The sequence below is a fragment of the Acinonyx jubatus genome, chromosome D4 (genome assembly GCF_027475565.1).
Source record: "Acinonyx jubatus isolate Ajub_Pintada_27869175 chromosome D4, VMU_Ajub_asm_v1.0, whole genome shotgun sequence".
NCBI lineage: Eukaryota > Metazoa > Chordata > Mammalia > Carnivora > Felidae > Acinonyx > Acinonyx jubatus.
In genome coordinates this window covers 4,615,973-4,634,144 of record NC_069391.1, presented here as the reverse complement: position 1 = coordinate 4,634,144, position 18,172 = coordinate 4,615,973, and the positions used below count along the sequence as shown (strand labels likewise).

The 18,172-nt window shown below is 47.5% G+C and overlaps 1 protein-coding gene across 9 annotated transcripts in view; it reads right to left on the bottom strand.

The window, feature by feature from the left end:
• MED27 (mediator complex subunit 27) overlaps positions 1 to 18,172 on the bottom strand; it is a 234,882-nt gene that overhangs the window by 97,942 nt on the left and 118,768 nt on the right. For all 9 annotated transcript variants that reach the window (XM_053204478.1, XM_053204477.1, XM_027035439.2 and 6 more), the window contains exon 4: positions 3,917 to 4,010. In XM_053204478.1, coding sequence (XP_053060453.1) covers positions 3,917 to 4,010 — 94 coding nt within the window. The remainder of the gene's footprint in view (positions 1 to 3,916; positions 4,011 to 18,172) is intronic.

Below are 18,172 nucleotides of genomic sequence, written 5' to 3'. Positions count from 1 at the left end.
GGCACTTGGCTGCCTTTTAGCAGCGAATGCTTGGTGAAGGGGAAAACCCAAACGGGATCACCACACCTGCCTTTTGTTCACAGAATCCCCTGGAGTTCAATGACTTTATGCCGTTCTCCTGTGCGTGTGCACAAAAATATTGCCACCGCGCCCTGCCCCTCCCTCCCCCCCCCCCCCCCCCGTACTCACACACCCAAACCAGAAGAGATCTGTAACAACAAGATTGGCACAACAGGAAATCATGGAAGAGAGGCCATTTAACTGGAGCTGTTCCTGGACCCCCCTTGTACGCCGGTGTGGGCACCGTGCCGCTGCGCTTACGACTCAAGTGGCCCTGAGGAGAGAGCTTTCCGCTCTACTGCTCTCAGTGCTCCCCTTCCTCCTCCAGACAGTGGCCAGCACTGGCTCCAGAGCTTGGGTTCAACATCCACATTTATAATGCTCAGGCGACTATTGTTTAGAAAGCACCACTGGAAACAACCCAAACACACAGAGAAAGAATACAGCGTACATAGTCACAGAAGGGACTGCTACCTAGCAATGAAGATGGTCAAACTACCAGATCCGACCACCAACATGGATACGTCTCAGAAAACACACACACACACACACACACACACACACACACACACACACACACAGGAAAGGAATACACAGTATGACACTATTTTTATAAAGTTCAGAATGCTTTAACCAAACTAATTTGTATATTACCTAGGAATGCATGCCCACATGGTAAACTGCATTTAAAAAGGAAGAGAAGAGGAGGATTACCAGGATAGTGGTGACTCTGGATGGAGAGGCAGGGACTGGGGAGGGGCACACACTGGTGAGGCTGTGCTTCTTAAACCGACTGGGGAGCGCTTGGGCTTATCCCTACGCTTTAGAACTGGCATACACGTTACACACATTCGTTTGTATGTATCAAATTACAGAATAAAAAACCTTTCAGAAGAAATGATCAGCTCAACGCCTGGCGACCCAAACCTTACCTGCCACCATCAGGAGCTATAAGCGATGGGAGGAGAAAGGCACCCGGAGACTTGGGAGTGGTGTCCTGGCTGTGGGGCCCAGGAGAACCTCCTGTCCCCGGCTTTCTCACTTGTGACAAGAAAACCAAGTGGACGCTGACCTTCCCGGCCCTGCCTCTCTCTCCCTGGGGAATCATCGCCTCCGGCCCGCGCAGTTCCCTGGGGTCATCACGGGAGGGGGAGCGACCGCAGGGAAGCCTGGCCGGAGTGCTCGCCCAGGGTGCAGGAGCACAGGCATGGGATGGAAGGCTGGGGACACTGAAGCATCTGGGCCAGAGGGTCCTCAGAGGACCATCACCCTGCTCTGGACACCCCCGGGACGCCCTGGTGTCTGTCCCTCCTGACAGAGCAGCTCTACCTTCGTGTGTGGGAGCATCCGGCATCATCAGAAAGCAAACAAAACCAAAAACGAACCCTTTTCTCGCTTGAGGGAATCGGAGCGGGTTTCTGTCGACTGCACTCAAGGAAGTCTGGCCGACTCAGGAGGACATGTCATTTTATTCAAAGGCACCGGGGCACTTCGGGCCTTGGCCGAGGTAGGGAAGAGGAGAGGTCAGCAGAGACAGCTCGCGTGCGTCCCGTTCACCGGCCGAGAGCATCTTGCCCTGTCAGCCTCGCTCACCTCCCAAAGCTTTCCAGCACAAGCTGTACATCAGATGCATACACCCCATTCCAGACGAATCTCCAGGAAAACCACACTTTCAACTCTCGCCTGGCCCTCCTGCCCACGGTGCAGGTCCCACACGTTCTCTGCGGAAGACACAGGAGCGGCTGAACGGCAAGGGCACTGGAGGAGCCGCTGGTCTCGCTCCTGTGCCAGGTGAGAACCCCCTTCGTCTCAGAGAGGGCGTCTGTGCAGCAGCAGCAAATGGCCTGGAGGCCTGCAATCTAATAAAACGCCATCTTGTAGAAGTAAAAACCAAATGAGACAATTACGTTAAAAGTGTCACTTGCCACCCAGCAATAGGATTCCGAATCACATCTCTCACTGCCCTTCCTATCAAGACGCACCGCCTTCTGTGAATTCCTGCGTCACCTCGGGAAGGTAACAGCTAGCTGGCTGGATGCGTGTCGTACTCCGAATGAGCCACGCCTGGGGATAAAAATGTGCACATAAAACCGGGTGTAAAACGGGGTTCTTCCCCTGAACCGAGCCCCTAACTCTCTCATCGGCCTGTTAAAACAGCAGCCCCATGGGAAAGGAGATGGGGCTGACGGGTCATTGGAAATAAAAGCCGCTTTCTCGGGTGGAAGTAACTCTAATATCCTAGACTTGTTTACCTGTGATCCTGTTCTCCCTGTCCATCCCCCTCGATGCCAAATCCCTGCCTCCATCATGAAATGAAAGCTCAATGGCCCAGAGATAATTTGAACAAACCTATTTCACTGGGGACATTCTCATTTTTATCTTCATTAACTCTGTGGTCCCTGTCAAGCATGCTGAAAGCAGGATTTATGCTTTAGCTGCTGGGTGGAGAGGATCTTAAAATTTAGACAATTTGTACATTTAACTGAGGCAGAAGATATTACAGGTTCTGTAGACAGATGCAAACTGTTTTCTTTTTCTAGTAAAAGAAAACCGTTATCACCTCAATCACTGTATTTTTTAACTGAAAGAATTTTATAGTACGATACCCTGGTGAAGTTCACTAATTTTTTCTCACAAACGAAACAACACGCATTTATTTCATAAGCCCACATCCCTTAAGAGAAAAAAACGCGCGCGCACACACACACGCACACGCGCACACACAGTAAGCCTGTTCTCAGGTGAATGGCTAGAGTGAACAGTGGCTCATCCTGGGTGACTGGCTCTTTATAAAAATCTGCGAAAGTCAGAAATGCTAACGTATGGGGAGTTCACATGAGGCCCCAGAGCAGCAGCAACTGACAAGACACGAAAAACACTCCATCATGAATCCCATCTCCCTGATGCCCACAGAACACCATCACTCTGATTCAATTAATTCTACTTTTTTTTTTAATGTTGATTTATTTACTTTAGAGAAACAGAGAGAGGGAGAGAGAATGAGCAGGGGAGGGGCAGAGAGAGAGGATCCCGAGCAGACTCCTCGCTCAGCACAGAGCTGGACAGAGGGCTCGATCTCCTGACTGTGGGATCGTGACCTGAGCCGAAATCAAGAGTCGGACGCTCAGCCAACTGAGCCACCCAGGTGCCCCAATTCTGCTTTCTGTAAAATGTGGTGGCTCCTCAAAACCTGTGTTCAGAGAAGGGTTCTTCAAGCACCCGTCATCACACAGACGATTAGGAGAGCTCCACATCACTGAGGTCTCTGTCTTTCTAATTAAATACAATTCAGCATGTGTGTTCTGTTCTATTTCCCGAGCACACGGGTCTTTGGTGAATTCAAGAGGAACAAACATCGGTGGTGCAGTTATGAGGCATACGTGCTCAGAGCAACTCGAAACCAGAAACGCCCAAATTAGAAATCATCAGCGGTAGGGTCTCAGAACACATTTTCCAAATACATAATGGATTTTATACGTGATTTTCCACAGAACCTGGTTCTGTTTTAAGGTGGTGTTTTCCCGAGCAGGCTCCAATAGCTGGGCATTTCTCTGGTCTTTGGACAACATGAAACAGATTCACCAAAACATCATGGACTGACTCACAGGTGACATGGTCCTTCAGGATATTTCCTCTCTGGTTAATACTTAGATGGGCTCTGCAATTTCATTCAAAAGCAAAGTTTCAATGTGCAAAATTTCTAAACTGCAGAATGCCAGTGAACAGAGATATGCCATTCACCATCAAACTGGGATTTAACCTCCATTTTCTAGATCCTACGACACAGAACCAGAGACCTAACCTTGAGGCCAGTCTTCTTCTACGTGGCCCTACGGATAGGTACGGTAGAACTTACCAGAAGCATTGCTGATGTTCCATTGGGCCTGGATAAGTGGATGGACATTTCAGGAAACATCCTGTCGATGCGGCTGATCACATCATCAACATACCTACGTGGGAAAAAGAAGTCACACGTATGAACTGGAAACTTAGTCAAAGAAACGCACATCTACAAGGTACTAAAGACTTCTCGCTTCCATTTGCTAATCAGTGCAATAGAGTCAAGGAGGCAAATGGCATTTACAAGTTCTTTTTATAAAAAGTACTACTCCCTTGTTCCTCCTTGTGCCTTTCAGGGCCAACCAGTTCTCAGTGAATTCTTCTGGCATTTACCTCTGTATTTCCACAGGACACATTTTTAAGGCCAGTTCTTGCTTTTTCATTTCTTTTTTTTTTTAAGTTTTTATTTAAATTCTAGTTAGTTAACGTACGGCGTAATGTTCGTTTCGGGTGTACAATATAGCGATTCGACACGTCCATGCATCACCCAGTGCTCATCACGACAAGTGCGCTCCCTAATCCCCGCCACCTGTTTAACCCACCCCCCCACCCAGCCTCCCCAATGGTCACTATCCGTTTGTTCGCTACAGAGTTAAGGGTCTGTTTCTTGGTTTGCCTCTCACTCTTTTTTTCTTTTTTAACCCCCTTTGCTCATTTGTTTTGTTTCTTAAATTCCACATGAGTGAAATCATATAATATTTGTCTTTCTCTGACTGATTTATTTCACTCAGCATAATACTCTCCAGCTCCATCCATGTCATTGCAAATGGCAAGATTTCATTCTTTTTATGGCTGGGTAATATTCCACTGTGTATGTATATACACCACTTATATAACTTATTCTTAATCCATTCATCAACTGAGACACACTCAGGCTGTTTCCATAATTGGGCTACTGTAAATACTGCTGCTATAAACATTGGGAGGCATGTATCCCTTTGAATTAGCACTACTGTATTCTTTAGGTAAATACCCAGTAGTGCGATTGCTGGATCATCGGGTAGTTCTGTATTTAATTTTTTGAGCCGCCTCCATACCGTTTTCCACAGTGTCTCCACCAGTTTGCATTTCCATCAACAGTGCAAGACGGTTCCCCTTTCTCCACATCCTCGCCAAACTTGTTGTTTCTTGTCTTGTTGATTTTAACCATTCTGACAGGTGTGAGGGGGATACCGCACTGATTTGCATTTCTCTGATGGTAAGTCATGTTGAGCATGTTTTCGTGTGTCTGTTGGCCACCTGTAAGTCTTCTTTGGAAAAATGTCTATTTATGCCTTCTGCCCATTTTTAAATTGGATTATTCCTTTTTGAAGTGTTGAGTTTTGTAAGTTCTTTGTAGATTTTGGATACTAACCCTTTATCAGATATGTCATTTGCAAATATCTTCTCCCATTCTGCCTTTCAGTTTTGTTGATTTTTTTTTTTTTCACTGTGCAGAAGCTCTTTATTTTGATGTAGTCCCAATAGTTTACTCTTGCTTTCCTTTGCTTCAGGAGGCCTATCTAGAAAAAAGTTGTTACGGCCAATGTCAGAGAAGTTACTGACTGCTTTCTTCAAGGACGTTTATGGTTTCAGGTCTCACATTTAGGCCTTTAATCCATTTTGAATTTATTTTTGTGTATGGTGAAAGAGAATGGTCCAGTTTCATTCTTTTGAATGTGGCTGTCCAGTTTTCCCAACACCATTTGTGGAAGAGACTCTTTCCTACTGGATATTTTTTCCTGCTCTGTCGAAGACTGATTATATAGTTACAGGTTCATTTCTGGATTCCTATGCTGTCCCACTGGTCTGCATGCCTAGTTTTGTACCAGCACCATACTGTTTTGATGACTAATGCTCCGTAATATGACTTGAAGTCTGCAATTGTGATGTTTCCAGCTTTGCTTTTCTTTTTCACGATTGCTTTGGCTCTTTGGGGTCTTTTGTGTTTCCAGACAAAGTTTAGGATTGTTGGTTCTACGTCTGTGAGAAACGCTGTCGGTATTTTGATAGGGGATTGATTAAATGTGGACCGTTTGGGGTAGTACTGACATTCTAACAATATCTGTCCTTCCAATCCATGAGCATGGAATGTCTTTCCATTTCTTTGTGTCCTCCTCAATTTCTTTCATCATTGGCTTGTAGTTTTCAGAGTCCAAGCTTTCACCTCTTTGGTCATCTTCACTCCTGGGTATCTTACTCTTTCTGGTGCAATTGTGAATGGGACTGAATCCTTAATTTCTCTTTCTGCTGCTCTGTTATTGGTGTACTGAAGTTCAACAGATTTCTGTACGCTGACTTTGTATCTTGAGACTTTACTAATTTATCAGTTCTAGCAGTTTTTTGGTGGTCTTTTGGGATTTCTATATACAGTATCATGTCATCTGCAAATAGTGAAAGTTTTTTCTTCCTTGCCAATCTGGATGCCTTTTATTTATGTTGTCTGATTGCTGTGGCTAGGATGCGTTTTCATTTTAACGTGTGACCTCGTGACTTTCTTCCCTAGGAGATCAGAATTTAGCTCTGTCACCACGCTGGCCGCTGGGCTCCAACACGGAAGCCCTTCCTTCTGCCTTCTAGTCCAGAAATGGCAACAGTCTCCTGTCACTGTTCGTCTCTAGCAGCCTCGCCGTCCCGTTTGGCTTCTCCCTTCAATCACCTGAATAACTAATTCCCTGTATCAAATTCCCTCTGTTTTAAATACCTGAGTTCCTGTTTTCCTGGTTGGTTCTAATTAATTCAAGTTCACATCGTAATTTTTGCTTAAATTAGTATTTTGCATGTACACTCTAAAATCTCTTTATATATTTAAAAAAAATTTTTTTTAACGTTTATTTATTTTTGAGACAGAGAGAGACAGAATATGAACAGGGGAGGGTCAGAGAGAGAGGGAGACACAGAATCTGAAACAGGCTCCAGGCTCTGAGCTGTCAGCACAGAGCCCGACGTGGGGCTCGAACTCACAGACCGTGAGATCATGACCTGAGCTGAAGTCGGATGCTTAACCGACTGAGCCACCCAGGCGCCCCAAATCTCTTTATATATTTTAAGTAGCTGAGCCACACATGACTCGTGAGTACATTTATTTACTTGTACGACTTTCTGTTTTGCTTTAATTTTCACTTGGTTAGTTTTCTATGTCTACTACAATTTTATCCCGGAACTCTCTGACTCTAAAACTTCTCTCACTACAGTCAGACATACCAGGCAATCTGTCAGTTCCATTTTTCCTGGAGACATTCCTCTGCAAGAGTCTTCTCCTCTCCTAGCCCAAATGGAACCTAACCCTCTTACGGTTTAACAATCGTTGAGTTTCGTAATCACTGATCTTAAGTACTTAGCATGGTGCCTGGCACATATTAAGGACTCGAAAATTACAAATACTCTTACTGGTACATCACGGGCCTGCTCTGCAAAATGCTTCTCTTAGCAGGATGAACTCTCCCCTCCAGTGGACTCTCCCCTCTGGTGGAACTCTCCCCTCCGTGCCAACCCACAGTATCAACAGAGCTGGGTCTGGCTTACATCCTTTGAGGATAAAATCATACCATTGTTTGTGCTCACCACCAATCACACTGGATACAAAGGGGATGTATAATACAATAGCTGAGATGCAAAACTATCTATTAAGGATTCTGCATTGGATTTCATATCCATTGGATATGACAAATTAAATTACATGTCCATTAGATCAGGGACATATAAAAGCTACATTCTCTTGGGGGAAGAGGGAGATTAACTCTCCACTCACAATGTGGAAAGATTTTAGTTCAAAACCGGGAGCTCACGAAAGACGACATTAAGCCATTTGTTAAAAAGGGAACACCAATGGGGGCGCCTGGGTGGCTCAGTCGGTTAAGCGTCCGACTTTGGCTCAGATGGAGATCTCATGGGTTGTGGGTTCAGGTCCCGCATGAGGCTCTGCGCTGACGGTGCAGAGCCTGCTTAGGATTCTCTCTCTCTCTCTGCCCCTCCCCAACTTGCGCTGCTCTTGCTCTCAAAACAAATAAATAAACTTAAAAAAAAAAAAGTGAACATCAATGTATCAGTTATGAAAGTTGGGGAGTAACAGTACTGATGAACCTATCAGGTTTCCTTAGAGAATGCCCTGCACAGTTTCAGACTTGGAGCTGAAGAAGGGAGAAAAAACCAAGGGGGGCCCAGTGGTAAACAACAAGGATAGTAAGCAGACTGGACCAGAGAAGTGTGAGAAGAGAGGGTGCAGACGTCTAGGAACTCAGTACCCAACAGCCCTCTCCCACCTCTGGAAAGGACCAGAAGATGAGGGCAAGGCCTTAAAAAGTGAACTGGCTCAGAGACAACAAGAGGTATTTCTTAAAAGCGAGGCCCCATTCGGTTCCTTTTTTTTTTTTTTAAGATTTTATTTTTTTAAAGTAATCTCTACACCCAATGTGGGGCTCGAACTCATGACCCCAAAGGACCAAGAGCTGCATGTTCTACCGACTCAGCTAGCCATGGGCCTTCCCCCCATATTCCGTTGATTTAAAATGGGCGAGGAAACAACCTTTCCTGGATGGTAAGGAACAGACCAAGACACCGCACATCATCTCCCACAGCCCCCCTCTAGATTAACAGCTTCATGATACAACCTTGACTCTGAGCCACAAATAGGTAAAAAGAGGAAGAAAGGAGGAAGCTAACTCATGTTTCATCACTGCCTGATGCCTGATGTTGAAACGGCAGAAGACACCTGGCAAACTTCATGTCAAAAGTCTACACCAAGACGCTGGAAACATTTCTGCATTTACATACTTCTCGAAATCTGTGTGCGTAGTCTAAACCCAATTATTTCAGACTCAGCAGGAAGCAAAAATCCACTGTCCTGTGTGATTGGAGGTCATTGCTAAGTATATGCTAATGGAGAGGGGGGTGGGCAGTGTGTTTGGAACCAATCCTCAATCAATAACCATCATAGCTCTGGACAGAAGAATGCAAATGAGTATATGGGACATCAGTACAAAGGTAACATCATAATTTGCTCTCCCTTGTACCTTTCACCTTGAAGGTTTCAAGACGCTTTCTGGAAGACTTGTCTCTTTAGGCTAGAGAAATAGGGGACGAGTAGGTCACGTGATGATGCCAGAAACCAAGTTCAGCGTGTGGATTTCCAGGATCCCACGCCAACTACCTGGCTGTGCTTGCTTTTAGTGAGGGCCAGAGTTCTACACAGGCAGACGACAAATGTCCCCTGCCATTTCTGGATTCCCTTATGCGGGAGACCTGTCAACTCAGGAAGGTAGTGAGGTGTGGGGCAGCATTTTTGGTGTCCTCCCCAAGCAGTGGTCTCAGATAAAGCTCAGCAAACTCAATCCAAAGATTTTAGTAGGAGTCAAAAATGAACCTCAAGGAGACTGTTTTTCACTCACACGCCTAACATAAAGGAGATGCAAATTTTCTTTTCACAGGTGACATTATGTGTTTGCCAAAAAGAGAAAGAGAGAAAGTCAGCTGCGTTTTTAACTGAGGAAAACAATGTCTAAATCCTAGAAGCAAAAATCAAAACATTTCACTTTCAGATACACCCAACCTTTAAGACGCAAACCCACCGCTAGTAACTTGACAGAAATCAGGAAAGCTAGGAACGTCAAATTAAAAAGCTAGAGACAAAATGTCGCTTTCCTCCCGCCGTGGGTGGGGGTCGGCATGGGGGGGGGGCGGTCCTCGTCGCGCTGCCGTGAGCCCATCAGCGTCTGCGCAGAGCTCGGCAACACGTCGTGCCCCCCTTTGAGTGCAGGGCTGAGGACAGGTAGGAACAGCGTGCTCTCCTCCTACACGGCCACCATATGCTCCACTCCATTCTGTGGCAGGATCAAGTTCCTTTAATTTCTACCTTCGGAATATAGGCAAACAAGCAGTAACGCAGCAGCGGTGACTACTTTGCACTTGAGCAGACGCGGCGCGGAAAGACATTAATTTAGTGCCAAATTGAGCAGTGAGTCACAATTTGCACATATCTGTCAACCTGTTAACAGGGTAATAACTTGGAAAGATTGCTGTTCCTATTTACATGACGGAGGCCTTTCGAAATGCAGAGCTGCCTGAAGCTCTCCTCCCCAAAGCACTCGGCCGATGAGCTGGCTTACAGTCCAAGAATCGGGCTAGAAACACAGACTCCTAGAAATCACAGGTTCACATCAAGGTGTGATTCAGAACTTCAGTATTTTCAGGCAGAAAGTTAACTTTTCAGCAATTAGAGAATCCAGTCTCCCTGCTCTGCCCTCCAGTTCCAGTCAGACTTTCGATGGTTTCTGATCCCATTCTTCCCAGTGCAAGCCAAGCAATTCTTCCCAAAGTTTCCAAAGGCTTCTTTGGGACCAAGCTTCACGCCCAACGACTTTAACATCTCTGCAGCATCAGAAATGATCACGCCATTCTCAGACTTCTAACGTTAATTTCTGAAGCCCCATAAGCCTTGTTCTTTCTGTCTTCAAGTAGCTTGGCCCGCTCCTTTCAGTGTCCTTCATCAGAGAATTCTAGAACACCGGGCACCCAGAGGGCCTCTCATTGGAGGCCGCGTCAGTCTAGGGATGAGCAGCATCTCCGAGAGGTGGTCTGCATAAATGCCCCGTACCGCCCCTCCCCAGGGAGCCCCGGACTGCTGGTCCACCACCCCTCCGCGGCCTCGTGGCATCACACACAAATACTGCCTCCAAAACCGAAAGGCTTTCTACAAACGTAGAAAAGACGATCAGGCTCTCCAATTTCTTCTCTCCGTGTCTCGTGATCTTCCTGGGTCACAGAACCTTCCAGGAAGGCTCTGAAAACGAAAATACATGGTCTGCACATTTTACACACGACCATCTACAGTTCTCTGGCAGCCATGATGAGAGGGCAAGGTTAGCTTCGTTTGTTTGCTTGCGTTTGAACTACTGCCTCTCACTGTTGCTTAGTCTTTCCAACAAAGTCAAGGACCTACTTCTATGACCTGAGAGGTCATCTGGAAGTGAGTAACCATTTCTGCCCTCCAAAGCCACATCACCCAGAAGCTCCTTGCTTGTACCAAGAAAGAGGTCCCTGCTCCCTGCATCGCTGCTTAAGGCACAGCTGGGTGGCGAACGGAAGTCTCAAGTTGTAAGGGGGCCAAGGAGGCCTGCGTTCCGGCTGCTCTACCACTCCAGCCTCGGCTGGCCTCCTCCTTCCACAACCCCGAGCAGGCTTGCACTACCTTGCACGCCGCCTTCTCTGCCCAGAAGGGTCTTCTCACAACTGCTTCTGTCCCCACGTCCAGGTCGGTCCAGCTCACGTGTCAAGTCTTCGACGCCTTCTCAGGGAGCCTTCCCTGACCGTCCTTCAGCCCGTATGGGTCCGTGAACCCCACCCAACTTCTTACGGCGCTTTTAACTCTCTTTGTCGCTCTCGTCCCGCTTGTAATCGAGTACCTTTTCTAGTGACTATCTGCTTCATGTCTAGCTCCCCAAAAGGATTCTCTGAGGGGTGGTACGGCTGCTTTATTCCATGCTGAATCCCAGCACCTCGCCACGCTGCCTGGTACCCTCGAGACGCTCCCTAAGCATTTGCGGAATGAGAAGGCAGGACCTTGAAAGTAAGCCACGGAGACCCAGACTCGGCAGTTACGAAACACCCAGAATGCAAAGTTCTCTGCAGATGAAGACTGGAGGTGCTGGAGAGTTCATTACAGTAGCCACCAAAGGTGTCTAACAACAGCAACGGGAGTGCTCCACAAACAAACCTCAAAGAAAGGAGGAGAGATTCTTCAAAGTCTCCCGGCTTCATATGCAGCTACAAAACCCCTGCATCTGTTTTGGTAGCTCGATGCCTCTTAGAAGCAAAAGCCTTCTAAAGGAATGTACTGCCTTACTGACATGCCCGTTTTAAAATGTTGCTTTTAATGAACTAATTAATTCTGCAAAAACATTAGTACAAAGATGTGCGCTACCAAACTGGGGTTACAATACCAAAATGATTAGCAAAACAGAATGTGGAAGACATTTCTAAAGATATCAGTTTTGCAAGACCTTAATTTTCTACTCCATACGTGAAAATATATTGTGAACTATTTGTTATTAAAAGCCTTAAAATAATTTGCTGGACAGATGGCTTGGTTCTCTAAAGTCTGACCCCTCTTCAAAAGAAAAAAGAAAAAAACAAAAAACAAAAAACAAAAAACACAGCCCCACCAACCTGGACTCCAGCCAGTGATCCCGTGTTAGTGAGATGTTTAGCAGCTCAAACCAGATTTAAATAGCATCTACCCCACACAGTGTGTACGACATGCTGTTCATTTTCTCCACCCATACAAAATCTGAAAGTTAGGCATGCATATATTAATAAACCACCTTTTCGGGGGAGAGGGTAATGCCCAGTAGCTATCACAAAGAGAACCATGTGCACAATCTGAAAATGGTTCCAGATTTTCCTCCACACCTGTCTAGAATGATAAGTCTGAGAGGACTGCCAGCGGGTGGAACAGAAGGGGGTTTGTTTAATTACTCCACGAGAGTGAGGCTGCCTGAGACTCAACAGTCAATCTGAATAGATGCTGAAGGCACAAGACGGTCCAGCTTCTCAGATTTGTAAGATATTTGCATCGCGTGTGTGAAAGACTTCTGGTTATCCTCTCGAGAAAATTAAACGTATTCTCTGAAATTTTTTTTAATGTTTATTTATTTTTGAGACAGACAGAGACAGAGCATGAACGGGGGAGGGTCAGAGAGAGGGGGAGACACGGAATCCGAAGCAGGCTCCAGGCTCCGAGCCATCAGCACAGAGCCCAACGCGGGGCTCAAACTCACAGACCACAAGATCATGACCTGAGCTGAAGTCAGACGCTTAACCGACTGAGCCACGCAGGCGCCCCAAAAGTATTCTCTAAACTGTACGTGGAAAGGCAAGCCTGGATGTACCACGGATGGGAACAAGAGCATTTGCTTAGATGTCTACACCATCTTCCGCCACACTCCTTCGCCGTCCCTCCCTGCGATAAGGGCGCTATTACCCTCTTCCAAGGAGAGACACTCACCGCTCCAAAATCTCTTTGTGGAGACTCAACGCCTAAGCAGAGAGGGCCGTGGAGATTAGGAAGAGCTGCTTCCTGAGAACGAGACTGTGGCCAGGCAGTGAAGAGGAAGGGAGCCTTCCTCTGTTCTCTCCTTAGCAGCTTAGGAGTTTTGAACTCCACGAGGACGCTACCTGAACAAATTTAGGAGAACCAGCTGGGCGAGCAGGCCGACGCTATCTTCCATTTCCTGAAGTTGAAACAAACGCACGGGCCCGTCGCACACAGAAACACACAGGTGACCCTGCCCGCCTTCCTTCTTCCTGGCAGGGTCGTGAGTTCACGGGCGTGTATGACCTAGAATGCAGGGCACACACCGCCCAGCGGAATCGGGCCCTCTGTCGGTGCCGGGCAGCTGGAGGGATGGCTCTGGCCTTTGCTCCCCGCTGGAGAGTCAGAGGAGCTCAGGAGGGCAGGCACTGCTGCCCCTGTGATCTCATTTGCTGGCTCGCCCGCTCTGGGAGGTAGGAAGGGGGAGTCCCAAACTCATTTGATAAGTGACAGAAAGAAGGTGAGGCAACACGCCCAAGGGAACAGTACGGCCGAGGGGCGGAGCTGAGCCCGGAACCCACGTCTGCTTCCCCACTCGAGGGCTTTCTCGCGCACCACAGAGCTTTCACCAGGTCTGCGAGGGTCCCGCAGAAAAAGGAGGTTTCGTTTTCTCATTCCCCTGACTTTTTATACCACTACAGAAAAATTTTAGTAGCATATTAATGACATAAAGCCAATTCATGATTTCCTTTCTTCCCAGTCGTTCCGTAACTATCCATTCGGCGCCGCAGTGAGACAGGGACACAGCTCTTTACGGTGGATTCCATCCTCACGGGGCTTAGGTTTCACTTGCTCACGAGCCATTTTCCAGAAAAACAGGCCAACCAAGTTCCTTCCGCTCTCCTGTTGGGTTTCTGATTTTGCGCCTCTCAATTAATATGTGAAATTGGCACGTAACAGGGGCAAAATATTCGTTTGGCGGTTTGTTTTACATTAATGAACAAAAATTTCTTCAGGTACCTGTGGGCCTGAGTTTTTCCTAAAACATTTCAACAATGTATTAAGCTTGGGAAAGAATTACAATTTCACTCATCATCTACCTCCTACACAAGCCCTTACATGTTACAGAAAGAGAGAAAAAAAACAAAAACAAAAAACCAGCCCATCTTGAGCTTTCCAGAACACCAATTAGCAATAGTTACTAAATCAGTCATCTCTGGTCAGATCTGGGAAAATGACACTCGGGGCTCAGATGGGCAGTGATGCACGTGTGAGCGGTTCGCACCGTGAGGAAGCACCCCTGGGCCTCCGACTTTCAACTAGGGAGCCGGTCGGGACAGACGAAGCATGCCGGGAGGCTACAGCCGTTCCCAAATTCACAGAGCTCTCCTTCCCAGCCCTGGTTACACCTGAGGCCTGGTTTCCTAAATGCACAGTGGCCTGCTCAGATCTGGCACTTCTTGGCAACGCTTTAGCACGGCGACCGTGTTCCACTAATTCTGAATTCACTGCACACGTGCACAACGAGATTTTGTTCCTACCTGACTTGTAACGTTCCCGAGAACATACGTGGTAGATTTCACGAAGAGAAATGCCAAAGAGAACACTAACAATCACTAAACACTAACTTGTTCCAACCATAACAGTACATGAAGCAAATGCAGAAATGGCCAGAAACAGCCAGCACATTTCAGGAAAACACAAAACTCTTTTTCCCCCTTGTGGGACAAACGTGTGTATGACACAAGTCTCTGTTCACTCATCAGACCGTCACTCCTTGAGGAAGAGTCTGAGGCCCGCCCGTCTCCAGTCCCTGCAATGATTTTGCACTTACTACATACTTAATCAGCATTTTGTGGACGGGATTGGGTTAAGCAGACTGGATCAGGGCTAAATAAAAACTAAAGAGTAAGCAGAACCGTGCTTTGTAATTGATCCTTTTGCAAAACATAAAAACTTCTAAGCCGGAAAATACTACCCACCAGGTTAGAGACACGCTGGGGTTGTTTCTTTCCGCTCCCCTTTTCTGACAGCGGCTGGGTTAGCCGACGATACAAATGGAAAAGAACGGAAACAGAGGCAGAGCTGGCTGGGTAGGGTCTCTCGACTGGCGCTTCAGGGGAAATTCCCACAAACAGTCACCGGGAGTGCTCCCTGCCTGACTCCTCGTCCCCAGTCTGACCCCCTCCAGCTCTCTGCTGACCCCAAACCCTCAGCAGGAAAGTCTCCTCCCGGACCCCCAGTGAACAGAAGCCCGACGCCATCGCTCACGGTGTCCTTATTAGTACGTTTCACAATCTCTCCCACACATCCAGGGCACTGGCCTTTCCCACTAGACGTGTGCCTTTCCCACTAGACGGAAAACTCCTTGAAGCGGGGGGCAGGGTCCAGCTTGCTGCTCCTTGCCGTCAGCCCCTGGCACCCTGCCCGGCTCACAGCGAGCTCTCCATGGACGCCTGCCTGCATGGAGACTCCTTCCAAGTGTCTGCAGCAGAGCACTGCCGGAGGCCGGGGCTCAGGAATCCCACGGCCCGACGCTCTCCGTGTCACTCTACCCTCGTCTCAAGCGAGTTACTTTAGCCTCCCTAAGCTTCGGTTTCCTCGTCTGTAACAGGAAGAAGAAAAGCACGATCTTCTCTGAATGGTCACCGGGAGAATTCAATGAGAATGGGATCCACAGAGCACGCGGCAGGAAGTAAGCAGTTAGCAATATCGGCTGTTCCTTTTATATGTACAAATATTGCCTTTTTCTCCAAAAAGAAAAAAAAAAAAAAGTTAGGAAGGCCCCTGCCCTACGACCTTACACAGAGAGCACAGGGTGGAAGTAAGACCAAAAAGACACGCTCCCTTCCAGACCAGCCCTCTCCTCGACGGTGCTCCCTGCCCCGACCCGCTGAGCCCTGACAACAGGCTCCTTTCCCTCTGGCTTCTGGATGAGTTTGCTCGAAGGGAGGCACAGGCGACATGGAAGGAGAGTGCGGTGAGGGTGTGCCCTCTGCCGGCACGGCCACTGGGAGCGGGTTCCATCCCTGGTCACAGCCATGCTGACCGCTCTCCGCACGGCTCCCTCTGCCTCTGGGTGCCTGTAGCCACATCCTTGGGGGAAGGACCAGCCTGAGGGACCGCACGCACTATCCCCTGCGGTTTCCCTGCACCTGCCCGCACCTTTGGTGACAGTCCTTTGGTAAAGTCTCCTCAAACTGGAAACAGTCCCCTTGCTGGAGTTTCCTCCCAGGACCACAGAAGACCCTTCTCAAGTAAAACACAGGACATTAAGATACACCCTGCAATTCCCCCACTGGAATAAGAAAGGCGGTAAACTGAAGACTAAGTTAATTGAGGGTAACAGTGAGAATGGAAAGTCTAAACTGGTAACAAGATAAAACTCTGCATACCCTCTGCTTCCTACTGAATTCAATCATTCATTCACCAGCTATTTCCTGAAGTGTTTGAACTGTGGCTGCGGCTAGTTCTGAAATGCACAGCATTCCCGGGGCGCCTGGGTGGCTCAGTCGGTTGAGCATCCGACTTCGGCTCAGGTCATGATCTCACGGTTCCTGAGTTCCAGCCCTGCGTCGGGCTCTGTGCTGACGGCTTGGAGCCTGGAGAGCCTGCTTCGGATTCTGTGTCTCCCTCTCTCCCTGCCCCTCCCCCACTCATGCTCTATCAAAAATAAATAAAACATTAAAAAAAATTGAAATGTACAGCATTCCCACAAAATAAGGGAATCACAATGAAAGGATCTGCCCCCCGAGAAAAAGCTACCCCTGCCTCTTCTGCTACTCCCTCCCTCTTTCCTCATGAAGGAACCAGTGCCTCCCAGCCACAGGCAGAGAGCATTTCCTCTTGGACCACTGCAAGTACTAGTCTGTTTCTCCCCTCTCTCCAAGGTCACAGTCAAATTCACATTTGCCCCAGATCAACAGTTTCCATAGGGTGATGTGTATACTCACAAAGCGGTACGTGACGGCTGTTAGGTGACACAGATGGGCAAACATTTATAATTTGAATATACACGTGTATATAGAAAAATACATAAAGAGCAAATAAAACCTGTGATTCCGTTTCTAGAATGAGGCTAAGTTTTCAAAATGAGTTTACTTAAAGAAAAATATTATGCAGGGGCACCTGGCTGGCTCAGTCAGTTGAGCCCCCCACTTCGGCTCAGGTTGTGATCTCACAGTCTGTGAGTTCGAGCCCCGTGTCGGTCTCTGTGCTGACAGCTCAGAGCCTGGAGCCTGCTTCGGACTCTGTGTCTCCCTCTCTCTATGCCCCTCTCTTGCTCATGCTCTCTCTCTCTCTCTAAAATAAATAAACATCATAAAAAAATTTTTTAAGAAGAAAAAATACTATGCAAATGATAGAACAGCTGACCAAAGGTTATGGCAAAAATCCTAAAGGTGGCTTGTAAGTGACTGAGTTGAGAAGCCCCCTTAAAGTAAAGTGGGTAATTAAACAGCTTGGTTCAAAAAGATCTTGCTTGTCTTTGTAAACTGTGTTTTTCCCATTCTAAATAAATTCACTTTCATTATCTTAAAAAAACAAACAAACAAAAAAAGGTCTTCGTGCATGTACCTGGAGCTATTGAAGAGAGAGAAATGGATAAGCATCCTAGGAGGGCCAGGGTGTTTAGGTCAGCAATACCATGAAGCAAGGGCTGCGGGTGATCGATCGATCACCCTGGGAGCTGACTACACGGGAGCATGTGCCTGGGAAGTGCAATCTGGGCATGGGAAGAGGGCCTCCATAACAGAAAATAAAATGGCTTTCACATAGGCAGTACCACATATGGCCACTGGCCCCCACACTCCTTTTGTCATCTCCAAAAGGAGTTAAAAACTGTGCCAAGGTCGATTTCTCCCCGTGGAGCCAAAGTTGGGATTCTACCTGAGACGCTTGCAGTGTCCTGAGCAAACTCTCCGAGGGCGCCCTCTACAGGTGCAGAGAGGCTTCACCAAACTACAAACACTCAACACTTCCTCCCCGAGGCTGAGAAATCTTGCGGCTGTCTTTTCAAATCCTGCACAGACTCTTCTACGTTGTAAATCAGAGGGGAAATAAAGTTAACCAGTCTGACCTCCTGCTCACCCATACTTCCACCGCCCCTCTGAGCCCTACCTACGTGTTCAGCCTCTATGGCACCCTAATCCAAGGAAAGTTTCCTCTGCCCAAGAAGAGGGGAAAACTTCAGGGGAATAAAGCCCATCATTTATAAACAAAAGGAAGGTCACAAGAATGATTTGAAAAACAAAGAAAGGAAAAGAA